At 38.1% G+C, this 22,004-nt stretch overlaps 1 protein-coding gene across 1 annotated transcript in view; it reads right to left on the bottom strand.

Moving 5' to 3' along the window:
• LGSN (lengsin, lens protein with glutamine synthetase domain) overlaps positions 1-21,395 on the bottom strand; it is a 67,913-nt gene extending 46,518 nt beyond the window's left edge. Inside the window, exons 1-3 of the mRNA XM_068550855.1 lie at positions 21,315-21,395; positions 21,047-21,208; positions 18,835-18,915 (exon numbers count right to left, since the gene is read on the bottom strand). Coding sequence (XP_068406956.1) covers positions 18,835-18,915; positions 21,047-21,208; positions 21,315-21,395 — 324 coding nt within the window. The remainder of the gene's footprint in view (positions 1-18,834; positions 18,916-21,046; positions 21,209-21,314) is intronic.
• Positions 21,396-22,004: the final 609 nt, after the last annotated feature.

Consider the following 22,004-nt stretch of genomic DNA (forward strand, 5'->3'; position numbering starts at 1 on the left):
AAACTTTTGATCTCTCCATCAAATCTGAAGTAGAACCATGCTGGGTAGAGTAATCTTGGTTGTAGGTTTTTCCCTTTCATTACTTTAAATATATCATGCCACTCCCTTCTTGCCTGCCGAATTTCTGCTGAAGATTCAGCTGATAGACTTATGACAGTTCTCTTGTATATACTCTGTTGCTTTTCCCTTGTTGCTTTTAATATTCTCTCTTTATCTTTAAATTTTTGCCATTTTAATTACAATGTGTCTCGATGTGTTCATCTTTGGGTTAGTCCTGTATGGGACTCTCTGTACTTCCTGGACTTAGATGTCTGTTTCCTTTCCCAGGTTAGGAAAGTTTTCAGCTATTATATCTTCAAATATGCTCTCAACACCTTTCTCTCTCTCTTCTTCAGGATCCATTGTATTATGAATATTAGTGCACTTGATAGTGTCCCAGAGGTCTCTTAAACTTTCCTCATTTTTTTTCATTTTTTTTTCTTTTTTCTGTTCAGCAGTAGTGATCTCCACTACTCTGTCTTCTAGCTCTCTGATCCATTCCTATGTATTATTTAGTCTACTGTTGATTCCTTCTAGTGTATTTTTCGTTTCAGTTACTGTATTCATCTCTGTTTGGTTCATCTTTGTAATTTTAACTCTTTTTTAAAAACGTGTAACTTCTACTTCTATGTACCCATTCTTCTCCAGAGTTCTTTGATCATCTTTACAATCACTACCCTGAACTTCTTCTGTAGTAAATTGCTTATCTACGCTTCACTTAGTTCTTCCTCTGGGGTTTTATCTTGTTCCTTTGTCTGGAACATGTTCTTCTATTGCTTCATTTTGCCTAAGTTGCTGTTTTTATTTTTATGTATCTGGTAGATTGGTTATGTTTCCCAATCTTGGAGAAGTGCCTTTTGTAGGAGACGTCCTATGCATCCCAGCAGTGCACCCCCCTCTCATGTCCCAAGCTATTTGCTCTAGGGGTTCCTGTTATGAGGGTTGCATGGGTCCTTCTGTTGTGGGGGACTGATTATGTGGGTGGTCTCATGGATTTTGTTGCTCCCGGTCTGGTTTGTTTCCAGGTCATGCCTTGTGTAGAGGTTGCTGCTGGTGGTACTGCATCATGAATGGCTGACTGCAGAACTCCAGGGGTCTCCAGGGCTTATGTTAGTTCACTAGTGGGTTGAGGTGGGGTCAAGAAGACTTCAGCACTATTGCTTACCCACTGGTAGGTGAAGCCAAGTGCTGCACTACTGACAGGTAGAGCTGGGTCCTGGAGTCTGCTTGTAGGACCCAGGGTTCTCAGAGTTGGTGTCAGATCAGTTGGGGGAAGGGGTCGTTTCTGACACAGTTGGGTATGGGCCCAGGGTGTCCCAAAACTTGTGTTGGCCTTCTAGTGGGCAGTACCAGGGCCCAGGTGATCCCAGGGAAGAGTCTGTCCTGCTGATGGGGAGGCTGGATCTGCAGGCTGTGGGACTGTGGTTTTCTTGAGTCTGGTGTCAGCCCCCTGGTGGGTGAGGCTTGTCCAGAGGCTAGAGGAGGCTCCCTGGAGGAGGGCCAGGGACCAGGGAATTCTGGAACTCGTGTCTGCCCAATGGTGTGTGGAGCTGCATCCTGGGCCCTCTGGTGGGCAGGGTCATGTCCAGAGGAGGCTGTGGGCTCAGGGGGTCTTAAGGCAGCCTGTCTGTTGATGGGTGATGTGTCCCCACCAAGTTAGTTGCTTAGCCTGAGGCGTCTTAGCACTGGTGCCTACAGGCTGTGGGATGGGGCCAGGTCTTGGCCTGATGAGCTAGAGGGAGGATGCCACAATGGCACTTGCCAGCTCTAGTGTCCACATGGTAAAAGGAGCTCCCCAAAATGGCTGCTGCCAGTGTCTATGTCCCCAGGGTGAGCTGCAGTTGCTTTCTGCCTCTCTAAGTTCAGCAGATAGGTCTGACACAGGCTCCTCTCAAATTACTGCTTCTGCCCTGAGTCCTGGAGTGTGTGATATTTTGTGTGCACCCTTTAAGAGTAAAATCTCTATTTTCCCCAGCCCTCTGGGGTTCCTAAAAGTAAGCTCCACTCTCCTTCAAAGTCAAATACTCTGGGAGCTCATCTTCCCATTGCAGGAACCCCAGGCTGGGGAGCCCAACATGGGTCTCAGACCTCTCACTCCTTTAGAAGAACCTCTGCAATGTAATTATTCCCCAATTTGTAGGTTGCCCGCCCAGGGGTATGGGATTGACTATATTGTGAGTCTACTCCTCCTACCCATCTCATGTGGTTCCCTTTTTATACCTTTAGTTGTAGAAGATCTTTATTTGTAGGTCTCAGTCTTTTTCATGGTTGTTCTGCAGATAGTTGTGATTTTGGTGTGCATGTGAAAGAAGGTGAGCTCAGGGTCTTTCTACTCTGCCATATTGGCCAATTTCTGTCTTGAATATTTTTAAAAACACTTTAAAATTATTCACTCAATAAGCGAAAGTTGAAAAAAGTTGATTACCTATATGTAAATTAAACTAACTCATAAGGAACAATAAACGTGAATAAGCTTTGGAGTTAAGAGAACTAGATTTATAGTTCTTTTGGCCATGTAATAGTCAACAAATACCTTGATTTCTTTCAGTATTACTGTAATATGGGAAAAAATTACTATACTAATGAACTTGGATCAAGATGGCAGAGTAGGAAGACGCAGAACTCACTTCTTCCAAAGAACACATCAAAGATACATCTACACATGGAACAATTCTCCCTGAAAACTAACTGGAGACTAGCAGAAAGACTCCTGTACAACCAAGGCTTTGCAAGTGATATGTCTGATAAGGGATTACTATCCAAATATATAAACTGTTCATACAATCCAAAATCACAAAAACCAACAACCCAATTAATAAATGGACAGAAGGCATGCATAGACATTTTCCCAAGGAAGATATACAGATGGCCAACAGACACATGAAAAAGTGCTCAACATCGCTAATCATCAGAGACAGCAAGTCAATATCACAATGAGATATCACCTCACACCTGTCAAAATGGCTGTCATCAAAAAGTCCATAAATAACAAATGTTGGTGAGGACGTGAAGAAAAGGGAACCCTTGTACACTGTAGGTGGGATTGTTGCAGCTACTATGGAAAGCAGTATGGCAATTCCTCAAAACTAAAAATAGAAGTACCATATGATACCAGTTCCACTGCTGGTATACATCCAAAGAAACTGAAAACACTAATTCAAAAAGAGACAAGCACCCCAATTTTCACAGCAGCTTATTTACCATAACCAAGATACTGAAGCAACCCAAGTGTCCATAAACAGATAAATGGATAAAGAAGATGTGGTATATATATATATATATATATTACTCAGCCATAAAAAAGAATGAAATTCTGCCATTTGCTGCAATGTGATTGGACCTAGAGAGTATTATGCTTAGTGAAATAAGTCAGACAGAAAGACAAATACTGTATGTTATAAGTTATATGAAGAATCTAAAAAACTGAAGCAAAAGATTCTATATAACAAAACAGAAACAAAGTCACAGACAGAGAGAGCAAAGAAGTGGTTACCAATGGGGAGAGGTAAGGTGAGAGGAGTGAGATAAGGGTATGGGATTAAGAGGTACAAACTATTATGTATAAAATAGAGAAGAAACACAGGGAAATATAGTCATTATTTTAATATAACTTTAAATAGAGTATAATTTATAAAACTATTGAATCACTACACTGTACATCTGAACCTAAAAAAAAATAAAATTAAAACAAAAAAGAGTATCATGGAACAATTCTATATAAAAGATTATTGGCCTGCATTAAACACAAAGCTTCTATTCCCACTTGGGGTCCTTGTGCAAATTCAGCATCTAAATACTAGCTTACATATGTTCATGGCTCTTCTTTCCCAGTCATTATCGCATTGAAAAGAATGATAATGGTTTTTTTCCTTGGATATTCTCCTGAAAAAAAGGATTAGTTTCTGTAAAAGTATCAACAGATTTTATAGTATTTAGTGGAGTCAGAAAAAATATTTCTGTTTTCAAAAAAAGCATTATTTTCTGTAAAAGGATTAATGGTTTTTATAGTATTTAATGGAGTCAGAAAAAAAATTCTGTTTTCCCCTATTTCAATATGTTTTCTTCATAAAGCTGAATATACCTATAAAAAACCAATTACTGTACTAATTACTTCACAGTATTATTACTAGTACCAAATTAACTAAAATATTTGAAGAAATTTATAAACTGTAAAACAGTTCACAGATTTTACTTATGATTGTTACTGGGTCTAGTCATAGTTATAGGTTTGAAGACCATAGATTATCTCAGAGCACTAAAATTAGTCTGAACTGTAAGTGCACAGATTTTTAAAATTTTTCTTTATTTCCAGATTGAATCAACAGCATACTTAAAAAGTGCTGCATACACATCAAAAAACTACAAAGTAAACAATTCAAAAAACCAATTGTTAAGTAAACTAATTGTATTTTATCCTAATAAAAAGAATCTGACACAATCACTGACATCTAAATGTATTTACAGGAAAAAAAAAAAAACAGATATTTATTTTACACGTCTTAAATTTGAATCTGAAAATAAAACAACAGCAGTCCAGTAATCTTAACCTCTTTGAATTAGATTAGACACTAAAGCATTAGTAAAGTGGGGTTTCAATTATAGATACTCTATCTCTTTTCAAACTTCAAAATGATGCCAACATATTGGAGAAGATTTAAGGAACATTAGGTCACTTTCTCAGGATTTTTCCAATATCAGTGGAAGAATTTCTTGTAATGACCCTTTGGGTAGAGTACTTAAAAGTAAGTAAGTAAATAAATCACTTCAAAAGAAGAAGGCATTGAGGTTAAAATGATCTTTGCAGAAAAAGAAATGCAGTTAGAGGGAAGAATATTGTTACATAAAGTGAATTATATGTACTAGTATGTATCTAGGCAAACAGTAGATGGCAACATCTACACAGTCTTGTTTTTGAAAGGATTATATAACATCAATATAAATCAGGCTAATGATTCATGAAATATGGGACTTTCCAAAACTCATGTATTAGAAAAGATATTTATGCACATACACATTTTGTTTTTATGCTTCCTATTTTACAATATCATGCTTCTACCTTATTAGAAGGACTTCACTAAGATCATTAACCTAAAAAATGTTTTATTTGTGAGTCACATTAGATTGCTCATCTAAACAAAGGAACAGTATTGTTTTTCCTCATATGAGTTGGCCGGATGAGGTGGTTGAATTAGATAAGGATGAGCATTAATGGAACCACGGATACCTTCTTTAATGAAAAGTAACAAATAAATAAATCTCTGACGTGACCTCAATAATTGGAGTTGCAGCAAGCTGCGGCAAGAGGCACATCTGGTGGTCAAGGGAAGGTGCAAGATGCATCTATCAAGTTTCCTTTTCTCTTTTGAGCTCATACAGCCCCCACCTGCCTCTGTTAGTAACGCTGAAGTCTGAAGACATTCTCACAAACCACTTTCAAACCTAAGAAAACCACAGAAGTCACTGTGGACTTTGATGCCTGGGGGTATTTTTATTTTCCAGAATGATGAGATTTATTATTGACGGTTTTCCTGGTCAGAAATCAGAGAGCAGCTCTGCTGGCGAGCAGCAGTGTTGCTTTACAACAGCAGAGGTCACTAAGAGCAAAAGGGAAGGGGATGGAGCCATCCAGCCAGAACCTGCTCCCACTTTCTTTGACAATCAGCAGGCAAGAGGCTGACACACACGAAGGATAACCTAATCCTAAGTACCCAATAGGATCTCCTGGGCAAGCAGTGGCTCTATCCTGGTCACAGTGCTTTCCTGGACATGCTCAGAGATGTTTAAGACTCTCTGCACAGAGAATTAGTTCCTACCAAAGAGTATATATTTAGGGAACCATAATAAAATATAGAGTGAAAATTTCCACTATATGCTTTTACAGTTATTGAAATTTTTCCTACCTCTCCAATTCTGGATGTGGATCAATCTTTAGAGAGAACAAATAACAGCTACCACCCCCCCAACAACAACAAAAAAAGAATGGGAAAAATAAAATAGTTTAGCTCTACATCTTTCAACAAAAATTTTTGAGTGTCAGGCACTGTTCTAAGTACTCGGGTACAAAAGTAAACAAAATACATTACATCCTTTTCCTCATGGAACTTAAAGAGTCTGGTAAGAGCAGGCAGAAACTGAACAAAGAAATGGTATATCACATGTCAAGTGGTGTATTTGTTTTCTAGAGCTGCCACAACAAACTGCCACAAACTGCGTGACATAAAACAACAGAAATTTATTATCTCATAGTTGTGGAGGCTAGAAATCCAAAATTGAGGTATCTGCAGGGCCATGATCCCTCTGAAACCTGTAGGGAAATCTCCCTTGCCTTTTCTTAGCTTCTGGGGCTTTGCCAGGAATGCTTGGCTTGTACTGATAGATGTGTCACTCCAATCCTCCATCTTCACATGGCATTCTCCGTGTCTCTTCACAGACTCCTTTATATATGTCTATGTTTGTGTCCAAATTTCTCCTTTTTATAAGAACACCAGTCAGACTGGACTAGGACCCACCCCAATAAACTCATCTTAACTTAGCTACGTCTGCAAAGAACCTATTTACAAATAAGGTCACAGTCTGAAGTACTGGAGGTTAGAGCTTCAAAATATATTTTGGGGGGGGGGCAAAATTTAACTCATAACCCATATTATGAAAAACTGAAGCAGAGTAAAGGAAATAGAGAGTAACAGGCAAGGGGAGGGAAGGTACACTGAGATAAGGTAGTCAAGGAAAATGACATTTGAATAGAGAAAGTAAAATCTGAACAGAGAACTGAGGAATTGGAGCATGCAGATAACTGAGAGAAGAGATATCTGCTCCTGAAAATACATGACTTTTAAGTGCGAAAATTGTAATACGACCAATTGTCTTCACTCTTTAAAATATTTTCATGATTATAAAGAAAGGCGTATTAACATCACAATCCAAAATCATTCTTTTTTAACTCTAAACAAATTGATTCATTTTCCTTTAACTCATCCTTAGCAAGAATAGAGGGGATACTGATTGATTGTAAGCTTAAATGATGATTCTCTAAACAAATATTCATTTTGTAGCAACTATTCATTTTGCACACTTCTAGCTCCTGGGGAAAAAGGGAATAAAAAATGTAAAACTCTTTGCCTTCATGGAGTTTATATTTCAAGAAGGGGGAACTGAATTTGGCTTTTCACTGTTTCTCCCCCACTGCTTTGGAAATTGAAGACACCTGCCCAGTAAGAGTAAAGTGTGTCTTTGCAGCTATCAAGAATCATGAGATCTCATGAGGACCCATAAACTTAACTGTTCCAAGTATTCATTGGATGGGGAACACTTTATAGACTCTCCTTCAAATGGCACTAACTTGGTTTAGCAACACCATCAGCAACAGAAGTTCACAATCCCCCCAAACCCACCATCCACAGGAACTTCTTTCACCCTTGCTCCCTCTGTTCCAAAAATACAGTCCTGCTGCTTTTCCCGGAAAACACCAGGCTCTGCACTTGCTGCTCTCCAGATAATACCTTCCTGGCTAGGTGCTTCACTTCCAAGTCTTTCCTAAAATGTCACCTTCTCTCTGTAAGTCTTTTCTGGTCTACCCATTTAAAATTAACCCTCTGCCACTTCAACTGTCCTTATTCCCCTTCCCTGCATATTTTTCTCCAAAATATATATAACCATCAATTTTTTAACTCACAGATTTTGTTCATTGTCTGTTTCTTCATATTGAAACATAAACTCCATGAAGACAAAGATTTTTATCCTTTTGTTTTTTACTGCTATGTTCCCTGGAGTGAGAAGCTTGCCTGGCACAAAATAAGTATGTGTTTAAAGAATGATCGTTTAAACATAATCTGCAGACCGTCTATTTGTGTTAAAGGAGAGTTGACTGCAAGCCGTCAACTTTTCCCAGGTGGGCCACATCTGAACATTGACACTGTCTCTTCAATGACAGTCGTAGGAAATTTAGAGACATTCCTTGAAATTGATGTTGCTCATATTTCTCTTTATAAATAGTGAGAATGTCTTTAAATCTTTATCTTAAGGAAGGGGAGACCTGTTCAGGTGTGCTATTTTATGATGAACTAACTCATATACAGATAAAACCTTGAGAACTTGGCCCAGGAAGTTCCTACAGTTATTCCACCAAACAGCATGATCTTGATGGAATAAGTCATGTGACTTGCCCATATATGTGCTACCTTTTCAAATGTAGGTAGAAGTCCATTATGATTAATAAATACATACAGGAGAAATAATTCTGCATTAGCTTGGCTGCACTCATATGCAGATATTAAATATTAGATGGAAACAATGTTAGGTGACTTGAAATTTACTCTGATAATAAAAAGGTTCCTATTGTACAAGAATGTAGTCCCTGTCAGGATACTCAGAATTGTAGGTGGAGCAGTGCTTCTAGACTCAAATTAAAATCACCTGGGAAGATTTGTAAGCACTACTGCCTAGTCCTCACCCCTCCAGAATTCTGCTTTAAATAGTGAAAGATGGGGCCAATAGTTTCTTAAGCTTCCTAGGTGATTCTAATGTGGAGGTAGGTGAAGATCTAATGCAGTAAAAGAACTAAATATCCTCTAAGAAATGACCAAGGAAAGTGTACACAGATGGTCCTTGACTCACAATGGTTTGGTTTATGGTTTTTCCATTTTATGATAGTACAAAAGCAACACCAGTAGAAACCATGCTTGGAATTTTGAATTTTGATCTTTTCCCAGGATAGTGCTATGCTGTACAATCCTCTCTCTCATGATGCTGGGCCATGGCAGTGAGCCACATCTCCCAGTCAGCCACACAATCATGAGGGTAACAACTTACAACCATTCGGTACCCAGACAACCATTCTGTTTTTCACTTTCAGTACAGTATTCAATAAATTACCTGAGATATTCAATACTTTACTATAAACCAGACCTTGTGTTACATGATTTTGGCCAACTGTAGGCTAATGTAAGTGTTCTGAGCACATTTAAGGTAGGCAAGGCTAAGCTATGATGTTCAGTAGGTTAGGTGCATTACATTTCATCTTACAAGGGGTGTATTAACTTTTCAAATTACAACGGGTTTACTGGGACATAAGCTCATCATAAGTTAAAGAACATGTGTATTGAGTTTACAGAATTATTCCAGAAGTGCACTGTCCTAATGAAACCATACCCCATAGAGTTAAAAAAAAAAAACCCATCCTGAAACCATGCCCCACAAGGTTAACAGAAACTGGAAACTAATAGAAAGTCTTGAGATTATCTTACAAAAGAACAGATAAGGGAACAGCTTGTTAAAAACCCCTCTGCTTGTAACAAAACAAAACTGGCTGAGCCTGCATGGAACCAACATGGCTGATTGGGGTCTGCTCAGAATGGACTTGCTTGTCCAGTAGGGGACATTTGGACATCATGGACCCAAATTCCCCTGCATGTTTCATACCAACCCTCCTGGACTTTGCACATGTGTCCCATGAGGAAGCTTGTCCGTCCTGTGCAGACTGACAATTGCTGCACATTTCCCTCCCTCCAGTCACCTTCCCTTAACCTCTGGCCACCCTATGCTCTTCACCTATAAATATCCCCACTTCCCACTTTTGCAGAGGTAGACTTGAGATTTGTTCTTGCATCTCCCCTCTCAGTTGCCTTGTGAATAAACTCTTTTTCTGCTGCAAACCTCCAGCATCTCAACATTAGGTTTGCTGCATGTCAGGTAAGTGAAACTCTTTGGTAACATTAATAGGAAAAGAAGAGGACCTTTAAGATGGCAGAGGAGTAAGATGTGGACATTACCAACCACCCCACAAATATATCGAAAATACATCTACATGTGGAACAACTCCAACAGAACACCTACTGAACACTGGCAGAAGACCTCAGACTTCCCAAAAGGCAAGAAACTCCCCACGTACCTGTCTGACAGGGTCTTGGTGCTCCAGCCGGGTGTCAGGTCCGAGCCTCTGAAGTGGGAGAGCCGAATTCAGGACATTGGACCACCAGAGACCTCCTGGCACCACATAATATCAATCAATGAGAGCTCTCCCAGAGATCTCCATCTCAACGTTAAAAGACCCAGCTCCAGTCAACGACCAGCAAGCTCCAGTGCTGGACACCTCATGCCAAACAATGAGCAAGACAGGAATACAACCCCACCCATTAGCAGAGAGGCCACCTAAAATCATAATAACTTCACAGACACCCAACACACACCACTGGATGTGGTTCTGCCCACAAGAAAGACAGATCCAGACTCATCCACCAGGACACAGGCACCAGTTCCCTCCACCAGGAAGCCTACACAACCCATTGAACCAACCTTACCCACTGCAGACAGACATGAAAAACAACAGGAACTATGAACCTGCATCCTGCAAAAAGAAGACCCCAAACACAGTAAGTTAAACAAAATGAGAAAACACAGACATATGAAGCAGATGAAAGAGCAAGGTAAAAACCCATCAGACCAAACAAATGAAGAGGAAATAGGCAGTCTACCTGAAAAAGAATTCAGAGTAATGATATTAAGATGATCCAAAATCTTGGAAATAGAATGGAGAAAATACACGAAACGATTAACAAGGACCTAGAAGAACTACAGAGCAAACAAACAATGATGAACAAGACAATAAATAAAATTTAAAATTCTCTAGAAGGAATCAATAGCAGAATAACTGAGGCAGAAGAACGGATAAGTGACCTGGAAGATAAAAGAGTGGAAATAACTACCTCAGAGCAGAATAAAGAAAAAAGAATGAAAAGAATTGAGTACAGTCTCAGAGACCTCTGGGATGACATTAAACACACCAACATTCGCATTATAGGGGTCCCAGAAGAAAAAGAGAAAAAGAAAGGGTCTGAGAAAATATTTGAAGACATTATAGTTGAAAACTTCCTTAGCATGGGAAAGGAAATAGTTGGTCAAGTCCAGGAAGCACAGAGAGTCCCATACATGATAAATCCAAGGAGAAACACACCAAGACACATGTTAATGAAACCATCAAAAATTAAATACAAAAAAAAAAATTAAAAGCAGCAAGGAAAAGCAACAAATAACATACAAGAGAATCCCCATAAGGTTAACAGCTGATCTTTCAGCAGAAACTCTGCAGGCCAGAAGGGAGTGGCAGGACATATTTAAAGTGATGAAAGGGAAAAACCTACAACCAAGATTACTCTACCCAGCAAGGATCTCATTCAGATTTGACGGAGAAAATAAAACCTTTACAGACAATCAAAACCTAAGAGAATTCAGCACCAACAAACGAGCTTTACAACAAATATTAAAGGAAATTCTATAGGCGGGAAACAGAAGAGAAAGAAAAAACCTACAATAAAAAACCCAAAGCAATTAAGAACGGTAATAGGAACATACATATTGATAACTACCTTAAATGTAAATGGATTAAATGCTCCAACCAAAAGACATAGACTGGCTGAATGGATACACAAACAAGATGCATATATATGCTGTCTACAAGGGAATGACTTCAGACCTAGAGACACATACAGACAAAAAGTGAGGGAATAGAAAAGGTATTCTATGCAAATGGAAATCAAAAGGAAACTGGAGTAGCAATTCTCATATCAGACAAAATAGATTTTAAAATAAAGACTGTTACAAGAAACAAAGAGGGACACTACATAATGATCAAGGGATGAATCAACGAAGATATAGCAAGTGTAAATATTTATGCACGCAACATAGGAGAACCTCAATACATAAGGCAAATGTTAACAGCCATAAAAGGGGAAATCAACAGTAACACAATAATAGTAGGAGATTTTAACACCCGACTTTCAGCAATGGACAGATCAACCAAAATTAAAATAAATAAGGAAACACAAGTTTTAAATGATACATTAAATAAGATGGACTTAATTGAAATTTATAGGACATTCCATCCAAAAAGAAAAGAATACAATTTCTTCTCAAGTGCTCATGGAACACTCTGCAGGATAGATCACACCTTGGGTCACAAATGAAGCCTTGGTAAATTTAAGAAAATTGAAATCGTATCAAGTATCTTTTCCAACAACAAAACTATGAGACTAAATATCAATTACAGGAAAAAAACTGTAAAATATACAAAGAAATGGAGGCTAAACAATACACTAATAAATAACCAAGAGACCATTGAAGAAATCAAAGAGGAAATCAAAAAATACCTGGAAACAAATGGCAATGAAAACTCGATGCTCAAAACCTATGGAAAGCAGCAAAGGCAGTTCTAAGAGGGAAGTTTATAGCAATACAATCCTACCTCTAGAAACAAGAAACATCTCAAATAAACAACCTCACCCTACCCCTAAAGCAATTAGAGAAAGAAGAAGAGCAACAACAACAAAAACACAAAGTTAGCGGAAGGAAAGAAATCATAAAGATCAGATCAGAAATAAAGGAAAAGAAATGAAGGCAATGATAGTAAAGCTCAATAAAACTAAAAGCTGATTCTTTGAGAAGATAAACAAAATTTATAAACCATTAGCCAGACTCATCAAGGAAAAAAGGGAAAAGACTCAAATCAACAGAATTAGAAATGAAAAAGGAGAAGTAACAACTGACCCTGCAGAAATACAAAGGATCATTAGAGATTACTAGAAGCAACTCTATGCCAATAAAATGGACAATCTGGAAGAAATGGACAAATTCTTAGAAAAACACAACATTCTGAGACTGAACCACGAAGAAATAGAAAATATAAACAGACCAATCACAAGCACTGAAATTGAAACTGTGATTAAAATTCTTCCAACAAACAAAAGCCAAGGACCAGATGGCTTCAAAGGCAAATTCTATCAAACATTTAGAGAAGAGCTAACACCTATCCTTCTCAAGCTCTTCCAAAATATAGTAGAGGAAGGAACACTCCCAAACTAATTCTACAAGGCCACCATCACCCTGATACCAAACCCGAGAGAGATGTCACAAAAAAAGAAAACTAGAGGCTAATATCACTGATGAACATAGATGCAAAAACCCTCAACAAAATACTAGCTGACAGAATCCACCAGCACATTAAAAGGGCCATACACCATCATCAACTGGGGTTTATCCCAGGAATGCAAGGATTCTTCAATATATGCAAATCAATCAAGGTGATATGCCATATTAACAAACTGAAAGATAAAAACCATATGATAATCTCAGTAGAGGCAGAAAAAGCTTAAAACAAAATTCAACACCCATTTATGATAAAAACCCTCCAGAAAGAAGGCATAGAGGGAATTTACCTTAACATAATAAAGACCATATATGACAAACCCACAGCCAACATCATTCTCAATGGTGAAAACATGAAACCATTTCCACTAAGATCAGGAACAAGACAAAGTTGCCCACTCTTACCACTATTATTCAACATAGCTTTGGAAGTTTTAGCCACAGCAACCAGAGAAGAAAAAGAAATAAAAGGAATACAAATCAGAAAAGAAGAAGTAAAACTCTCACTGTTTGCAGATGTCATGATATTATACATAGAGAATCCTAAAAATGCTACCAGAAAACTACTAGAGCTAATCAATGAATTTGGTAAAGTAGCAGGATACAAAATTAATGCACAGAAATCTCTTGCATTCCTATACACTAATGACGAAAAATCTGAAAGAGAAATTAAGGAAACACTCCCATTTACCATGGCAACAGAAAGAATAAAATACCTAGGAATAAACCTACCCAAGGAGACAACAGACCTGTATGCAGAAAACTATAAGACAGTGAGGAATGAAATTAAAGATGATACCAACAGATGGAGAGATATACCATGTTCTTGGATTGGAAGAATCAACATTGTGAAAATGACTCTACTACCCAAAGCAATCTACAGATTCAATGCAATCCCTATCAACCTACTAATAGCATTTTCCACAGTACTAGAAAGGAAAATGTCACCATTTGTATGGAAACACAAAAAACCCGAATAGCCAGAGCAATCTTGAGAAAGAAAAAAACGGAGCTGGAGGAATGAGGCTCCCTGACTTCAGACTCTACTACATAGCTACAGTAATCAAGACAGTATGGTACTGACACAAAAACAGAAATATAGATCAATGGAGCAGGATAGAAAGCTCAAAGATAAACCCACGCACATATGGTCACCTTATCTCTGCTAAAGGTGTCAGGAATATAAACTGGAGAAAAGACAGCCTCTTCAATAAGTGGCGCTGGGAAAATTGGACAGCTACATGTAAAAGAATGAAATTAGAACACTCCCCAACATCATACAAAAATAACCTCAAAATGGATTAAAGACCTAAGTGTAAGGCCAGAGACTATATAGCTCTTAGAGGAAAACATAGGCAGAACACTCCTTGACATAAATCACAGCAAGATCCTTTTTGACCCCCTTCCTAGAGAAATGGGAATAAAAACAAAAATAAACAAATGGAACCTAATGAAACTTAAAAGCTTTTGCACAGCAAAGGAAATCATAAACAAGACAAAAAGACAACCCTCAGAATGGGAGAAAATATTTGCAAAGGAAGCAACTGATGTAGGATTAATCTCCAAAATACACAAGTAGCTCATGCAGCTCAATATCATAAAAACAAATAACCCAATCCTAAAATGGGCAGAAGACCTAAATAGACATTTCTCCAAAGATATACAGATTGCCAACAAATACATGAAAATATGCTCAACATCACTAATCATTAGAGAAATGCAAATCAAAACCACAATGAGGTATCACCTCACACCAGTCAGAATGGCCATCATAAACAAATCTACAAACAATAAATGCTGGAGAGGGTGTGGAGAAAAGGGAACCCTCCTGCACTGTTGGTGTGAATGTAAATTGATACAGCCACTATGGAGAACAGTACAGAGGTTCCCTAGAAAACTGGAAAGAGAACTACCATACGACCCAGTTATCCCACTACTGGGCATATGCCCTGAGAAAACCATAATTCAAAAAAAGTCATGTACCACAATGTTCATTGCAGCACTATTTACAGTAGCCAGGACATGGAAGCAACCTAAATGTCCATCGACAGATGAATGGGTAAAGAAGATGTGGCACATATGTACAATGGAATATTACTCAGCCATAAAAAGAAATGGAATTGAGTTATTTGTAGTGAGGTGGATGGACCTAGAGTCTGTCATACAGAGTGATGTATCAGAGATAAACAAATACCGTATGCTAACACATATATATGGAATCTAAAAAAAAAGGTTCTGAAGAACCTAGGGACAGGACAGGAGTAATGACGTAGACGAAGAGAATCGACTTGAGGACAGAGGGAAGGGGAAGGGGAAGCTGGGACTAAGTGAGAGAGTGGCATTGACATATATACACTACCAAACCTAAAATAGATAGCTAGTGGGAAGAAGCCACATAGCACAGGGAGATCAGCTGCACGCTTTGTGACCACCTAGAGGGGTGGGATAAGGAGGGTGGGAAAGAGATGCAAGAGGGAGGAGATATGGCAATATATGTATACGTATAGCTTATTCACTTTTTTATACAGCAGAAGCTAACACAACATTGTAAAGCAATTATACTCCAATAAAGATGTAAAAACAAAATTTTTTTTTAAATAGGAAAAGAGTCCTCAAAATGGCTCTAGAAAAAGAGGCAAAAATCACATTTCTCTTCCAGGTATTTATGATATAAAGATTTATAGAAAGTATCACTTGTGATAGTGGAAATGCAATTATTTCAGCTTATGATAAAGATATTCGAACCTTAATACTGTGTGACATTCCCCTCAAGTAAGAAGTCACATTGCAAAGGTGGAGTGAACTGTTCTAGGTGCCCTGAAGTGATTCCAGTAGAGAGTAACCAACAAGATGTGCTTGCTTGGTCCCTGTCTTATCTAAGAATAATAAAACCTACCTCAAAAGGACTTATGAGCAGGGCCTTGCAACCCACAGAGAAGCACAGGGTTCCACACTCAAATGGGCTTTATGTTTTCAATTTAGTGCTTTGTGGCCACTGTCTTGAAATTCTTATTACTTTTATTTTGAATTATGTATGTGAGTTCTTATGGAACAATGGAGTAGGCACTGGAGGCTTGGAAGCCCACATGGGGTCCTGCCTATCCACATCCCCAGGGTGAGTTCTCAAGGATGTTCTCTTCACCGACCAGTAACCACTGTTGCTTTCCACCCCCAACCCCCCCCCCATTGAGCCTGGGCATGGTTTGGGGTCAGATACAAATGCCCTGCTTGCCAAGTCAGAGGGCAGGGCCGTGGGCTCCTGTGAGGGTCTGCACTTGCCCTACAAGTAACTCTTTGGCAAAGGAGCAAGTTACTAAATAGCAAATACAGAAGATATGACATATAGAGAAAGAAATCTTGGAGGAAATAAATGTATTTTTCCTTCTTTTGGAACAAGGAGTCTGCATTTTCATTTCTCATTGGATCCTGCAAATTATATGACTAACCCTGCTTGTGAGATACTGATTTTTATCATACATATTTTTTGTGCAAACATTAGAAAGAAAACATGAGACAATAAATTGGTTCTGTTGGAGTGGAAAGGTTAACACATTTGCCAATAGTTCATTCTCTTCATCTCTTTCAATGAATACCTTTCAATAACGCAAGTTGTTAAAATACTAATGGATATATTTAGACAGAAATTAGAGGATAATCTAGATCAGATATGGATGCTTTTCTTTCAATAATTTCTATTTTCTAGGTTGTCTGGAGCAGGACTAAGGTGGGTCCCTGGCACAGCAATTAAAGTCATAGGGCCTGGTCATGCAAAGACCAAACAATATCTGTAAACCACTGAACCAAGAGATTTGCTTTGTAAACCAATGGAAATAATACTTCCCCCTAGGGAGACTTAGATACAGAACAATTAGAAGTTTCTACTCTGAAAATTATTTGAGACTTTGAGCTCCCTCAAATTCTTTTTAGAAATAGGGCATAAATTAAAATTCCATGTAATCTCCTTTAGAACCATCTGGTGTTGATTTTTCTGCTCTACCTCCTGAGAACTCAAAAGAGCCAAAAATGGGAAGAAAACAATAATCCTCTGTTCACTGCAGCTGCTGAAGTAGTCACTAAATTTTTTTTCTACATTCACCTGTAAATGAGAACCAGTATTCAAAACAATAGATGTTTTATTAGTGTAAAGATGTACTAGCCAAATATGGAATGATTTGTATTGCTACAATCCAATGCTAATGACTTTTGGCCCTTTCAATTCCTGAATTGAGCAATGTAATATCTCATGTCCAGGGTGATGGTGGTGTTGAGAGAAAAATAGAAACCCAAGAGTAGTTTTGTTAAAGAACTTCTTATTCCTAGTTCATATTTTTACAGCACCAAAAACATTTTCCCCTAATCTTTTCTTTTGCAGAGTAAATATAGTATTCCCAAATCTTTTCACTTTTCATGATAAAGTCCTTTAATCTATGCTTATGCTAACTGATGTCTGCAGAATCTTCTCCAGCCTGCATCTTCCTAAAGTTGTTGACTTCAGAAGTTATATATATGTAACTCATGAAGATGAATAGGCAATTTTGTGACTAAATGTCTCTAGTTATGCTACTACCCCTGTTATATTTATCACGCAAAAGAGATACTATAGAGATACTGTGAATAAAACAGTCCTCTGGGGTTACAACATCCAGGGGACCCCAGAAAGTCAGCTCTCAGTCCCAGACAGAGTAGGTAGTTGACTATGTGGCAGAATCAGAAAAATCTTTCCAGCTCTTTAAAAACAATAGCCCACAAAGTGCCAAGATGTGAGAAAGTCTTCAATCAAGTTTCTTTTTTCTTTTCTTTTCTTTTCTTTCTTTTTCTTTCTCTCTCTCTTTTTTTTTTTTTTTTGGTCAAGCTAACCAATGGTTTTTTTCCCATAAAAATGCAAATATGCTGAGAGAGGGCACTGTTTTTCCTAACTCAATTCACTTTAATTTAGTTGATCAGACGTTTTTTCCTAAGAGCAGCTTTATGTTAAATGTTGGGAAGTGAGTAATTAAAAGAGAGACAAAAGAAATGGTTAGATATGACCAAGGGCATTTTCTAAATTCAGGTTGAGAATAGCAAAGAATTGGTTATACATCAGTTTTAACTAGGGCTTATCATGCTGTGGTACATTGTAAATTATTTTTATCTGAGTTTCTTTTAGGACATATAAGAATACAATTTAGAGGGGAATAACAGTAAAGAATAAAATAGAAGGAATAGATGAGCAAAGTCCTTGTCCTGTAATTTCAAAACCTCTACTATACGGAATCTAAGACACCATGAATTGAAAAACACAGCATTACATACTAACAAGAATGAAAAAAAACTGCCAATTAAACAATGACAGAGAGTTTTTTAAACACTAATTATATTTATTTATTCTTATTAAAAGAGTTCTTTTCGACTTGATTATATGTAGATTTTTATTACACATCATTTTTGTGCATACACCAAAACAAATTGGTTACATTTTTTTCCTACAAATTTTCTACATTCAAAGTCTTTTGGGCTCAGATTCACCAATGTCTGTGCTTTTATATTTTTTCTACATAATGTCATCCTCCATTCCATCAACTGCACTGGTGATGCAGCGTTTCATGAAATAACCCACCAAAGAACCAAAGCCATTGGCACAAGGCTCTGTATTGCCTTGAGATTATGTAGAGTTGGCACACCTTCGACTCGCATTTCAAGAGTGTAGCAAACATGTGACTCACCACTTTCCATACCTCTTCCCCACAACCATTTTGTTCCTATGGTTTAAAAGAGTGCTCTACTGAGAAATTATGATGCGAGAAAGGATATTTACATTATCACAAAATTTCTTCCTACATGATATGTGCTAATTACAAATGGGGAAATAGTTACCATGATGCAGGAACCCGGTGACAGTACCTTCACTAAGTGATCAAAGTTAGCATCAGTAATGAGACAGGTAACTCCTTGATACACTGGAAAGGAATATCTGTGATATTTCTGCCAAAAAAAGAAAAAAAGAAAAAGAAAAGATTAGCTTAAATCTAATCATGAAAAAACATCAGAACTAACTCAAATTAAGGTATAGTCTACAAAATAACGGGCCTGTAATCTTCAAAAATGTCAAGTCATGAACTACAAGGAAAGACTGAAGAGTTTTTCAGGTTAAAAGAGAGTAAATTTAAACACAGTATGTGATCTTGGTCTGTATCCTGAACCAGAATTATGATTTATTTTGCTATAAAGGACATCAGTGGAACTATTGACAAAATGTAAATATCTTTAGAGTATTTTATCAATGCTAATTGACTTATTTTGATAGCTATATTGTAGTTATATAAGAGAATGACCTTTGAGATATGTGTACACACACACACACATATATACCAAATTACTTAAAGAAAGATATATATAATTACTTAGAGATAGAATGGTAAAACAAATGTGGTAAAATGTTAACCTTTTTGGAATCAGGATCAAGCTTATATAGGAATTCTTTATACTATTTTTCTAAAAGTCTGAAATAATTTCAAAATAAAATTGTTTTAATGGACCTCCAGCATTTTCTCTGGCATTTTATTTCAAAGAGTTGACACCCATTTTGCTAAGGTTATAAGGCTCTATCATTGCTATTGATATTATTGTGGATTTTCTGGCACAATAAGAAGACATGTTACTGAGAAATAATAATTTAGTTTTTCTTTTTAACCATTAAGGCGACCCAGAGATACAAATGCTAGTAATTAAGGAGTTCTAGAAAAAAGTTTTTAAATTGGGTTAAATGTGCCCAAACTCAATACAAAACACTGTGAAGTGGCTAAAAGAATACATCATTGGTGGTCCTTGTGTTAGTATAGACTTTCTGAAATTGTGCTAAATGAATATACATGTTAGAAGAATGTTTGGCAACAGCTATACAAGTATTAGCTATTATTATATATTTATATTTATATTATTATATAGTAATCATTATGATTTTATTTCCAAATATTACTACTACTCTCCATTGAAATTACAAGGAAAACCTGGATCATGGATAGATTTTTATTCAGGTTCTTTAGATTGATACATGAAACAAAATATACAAACACTCATTTGTGTGGTTGTATATATTAGTCTGTATGTAGTGCCTACTTTATAAGTTGTTGGGAAGATTAAATAGGTAATACATTTAAGACACTCTACTTGACTGATACATTATTTTGATGAGTATTAACATTAATCAACTTTGATAAATTTTTAAATGGTATAGAAAATGCTGTTTGGAAACAAAATAAGAAAAAAGAAGAGAGAAGGATAGCAATTTAAAGTGGGTAGAAAATTACCCCCTCTAAGTGAGATAATACCCTGATCAACAATATTGCCTATGATATTAATAACAATAGCTAACATTTTTGAGCATGTACTATGTTCTAGGTATCATGATAATAACTTTCTATTTAATCTGATTTTGCCTAGAAGTTAAGTAACTTTCCTAAAGTCACACATTAAATATAAATAGCAACCATGAGATTCAAACCCAAGTAGTCCACATCCCATGATCTAAAACAGTGTACTCTGCTCTCTCCACAATGTATGATTCCATAATACATAGATGCTACTTTGCCAGATTATCTTGCCATATTTCCTTGCTGCTTTCTAATTGTGCTTGAATTTTGGGGGTATTTCTTCTCTAACCATTTATACACTCCTCAAAGACAGAAGAGAAGCTTTCTCTTTCTTTTTTACTTAACCAAAGGGCTTCTTACTAAGGGAAGACCACAGAGCACCTCTGAAAAGACCCCCTTAGGGATTTTGGTAAAGAGCAATGCAAATAACAAGCACCCAAGAGTACTATTTGAAACCTAAGGAACAAAAATATTCTCCAACCTCACTTCTCTTAATCAATACTTTCCATTTAGGGAGCGTTGCCAAGACGGTGGAGTAGGAAGACTCTGAGCTCACCTCCTCCCATGGGCAAACCAAAATTACAGCTATTTACAGAGCAATTATTGATGAGTAATAAGACTGGAAGACTAGCAGAAAAGATCTTCTACAACTAAAGATATAAAGAAGGAAACACAGTGAGATGGGTAGGATGGATGGAGACAAGGTATATTGTACCCACTTGTATACAAAGTGGGCTACATACAAAAGGTGGAGGATAATTACAATACAGAGATTCTCCCCCAAAAGGAGGTGTCTGAGTCTCACAACAAGCTCCCCAGCCTGGGGTCCCTGCACCAGAAAGTTGAGCCCTCAGAAATTTTGGCTTTGAAGGCCTATGGGACTTCCTTTCAGGAGAGCCAGAAGGCTGTGGGAAAGAGAGACTCCACTCTTAAAGTGTGAGCACAAAATCTCACACACTCCAGGACCCAGGGCAGAAGCAGTAATTTGAAAGGAGCCTGGGTCAGACCCACCTGCTGATGTTGGAGAGGCTCCTGGAGAGACAGGAGGAGACTGGAGCTCACTCTGGGGACACAGACACTGATGGCAGCCATTTTGGGGAGCTTGTTCTACCATGAGGACACTGGTGCTTGCAAGTGCCACTTTGGAATCTTCCATTTAGATTACTAGCCTTGAGACCCAGCCCAGGCCCCACCCACCAGCCTGTTAGCACCAGTACTAGGACACCTCAGACCAAGCACTAGCCAAGTGGGTAACACAGTGCCACCTACCAGCAAGCTAGCTGCCTTAAGATGCCCTGAGCCCACAGCTACCCAGGACCTGACCTTACCCACCAAAGGGTCCAGGACCCAGTCCCACCCATAAGTGCTCCAGCACTGGCCCACAGATACCCTGGGCCCCCACAGCCAGCCATTGGAAACCAGCCCCACCCATGAGTGGGCCTGCCTGAGACCTGAAACCATCCTCACCTGCCAGTAGGCAGTCACCAACCCCAGGACCCCCTCTGCCCAGCCCTGCTTATCAGTAAGGGCACAACAGCTCCAGGACACTTGGGCACTTCAGCCAGAGACCACAAGATACAGCTTTGCCCACCAATGGGCCAGCACTAGCCCCAGTACCCTCCCTCACAATCCAGCAGGTGGGCAACAGCCCTGGGATTTCCTGAGCCCCGGTACTGCTCACCAATGCGTGGACAGCAGCTC

The sequence above is a fragment of the Eschrichtius robustus genome, chromosome 9, assembly GCF_028021215.1.
Source record: "Eschrichtius robustus isolate mEscRob2 chromosome 9, mEscRob2.pri, whole genome shotgun sequence".
NCBI classification, from domain to species: domain Eukaryota; kingdom Metazoa; phylum Chordata; class Mammalia; order Artiodactyla; family Eschrichtiidae; genus Eschrichtius; species Eschrichtius robustus.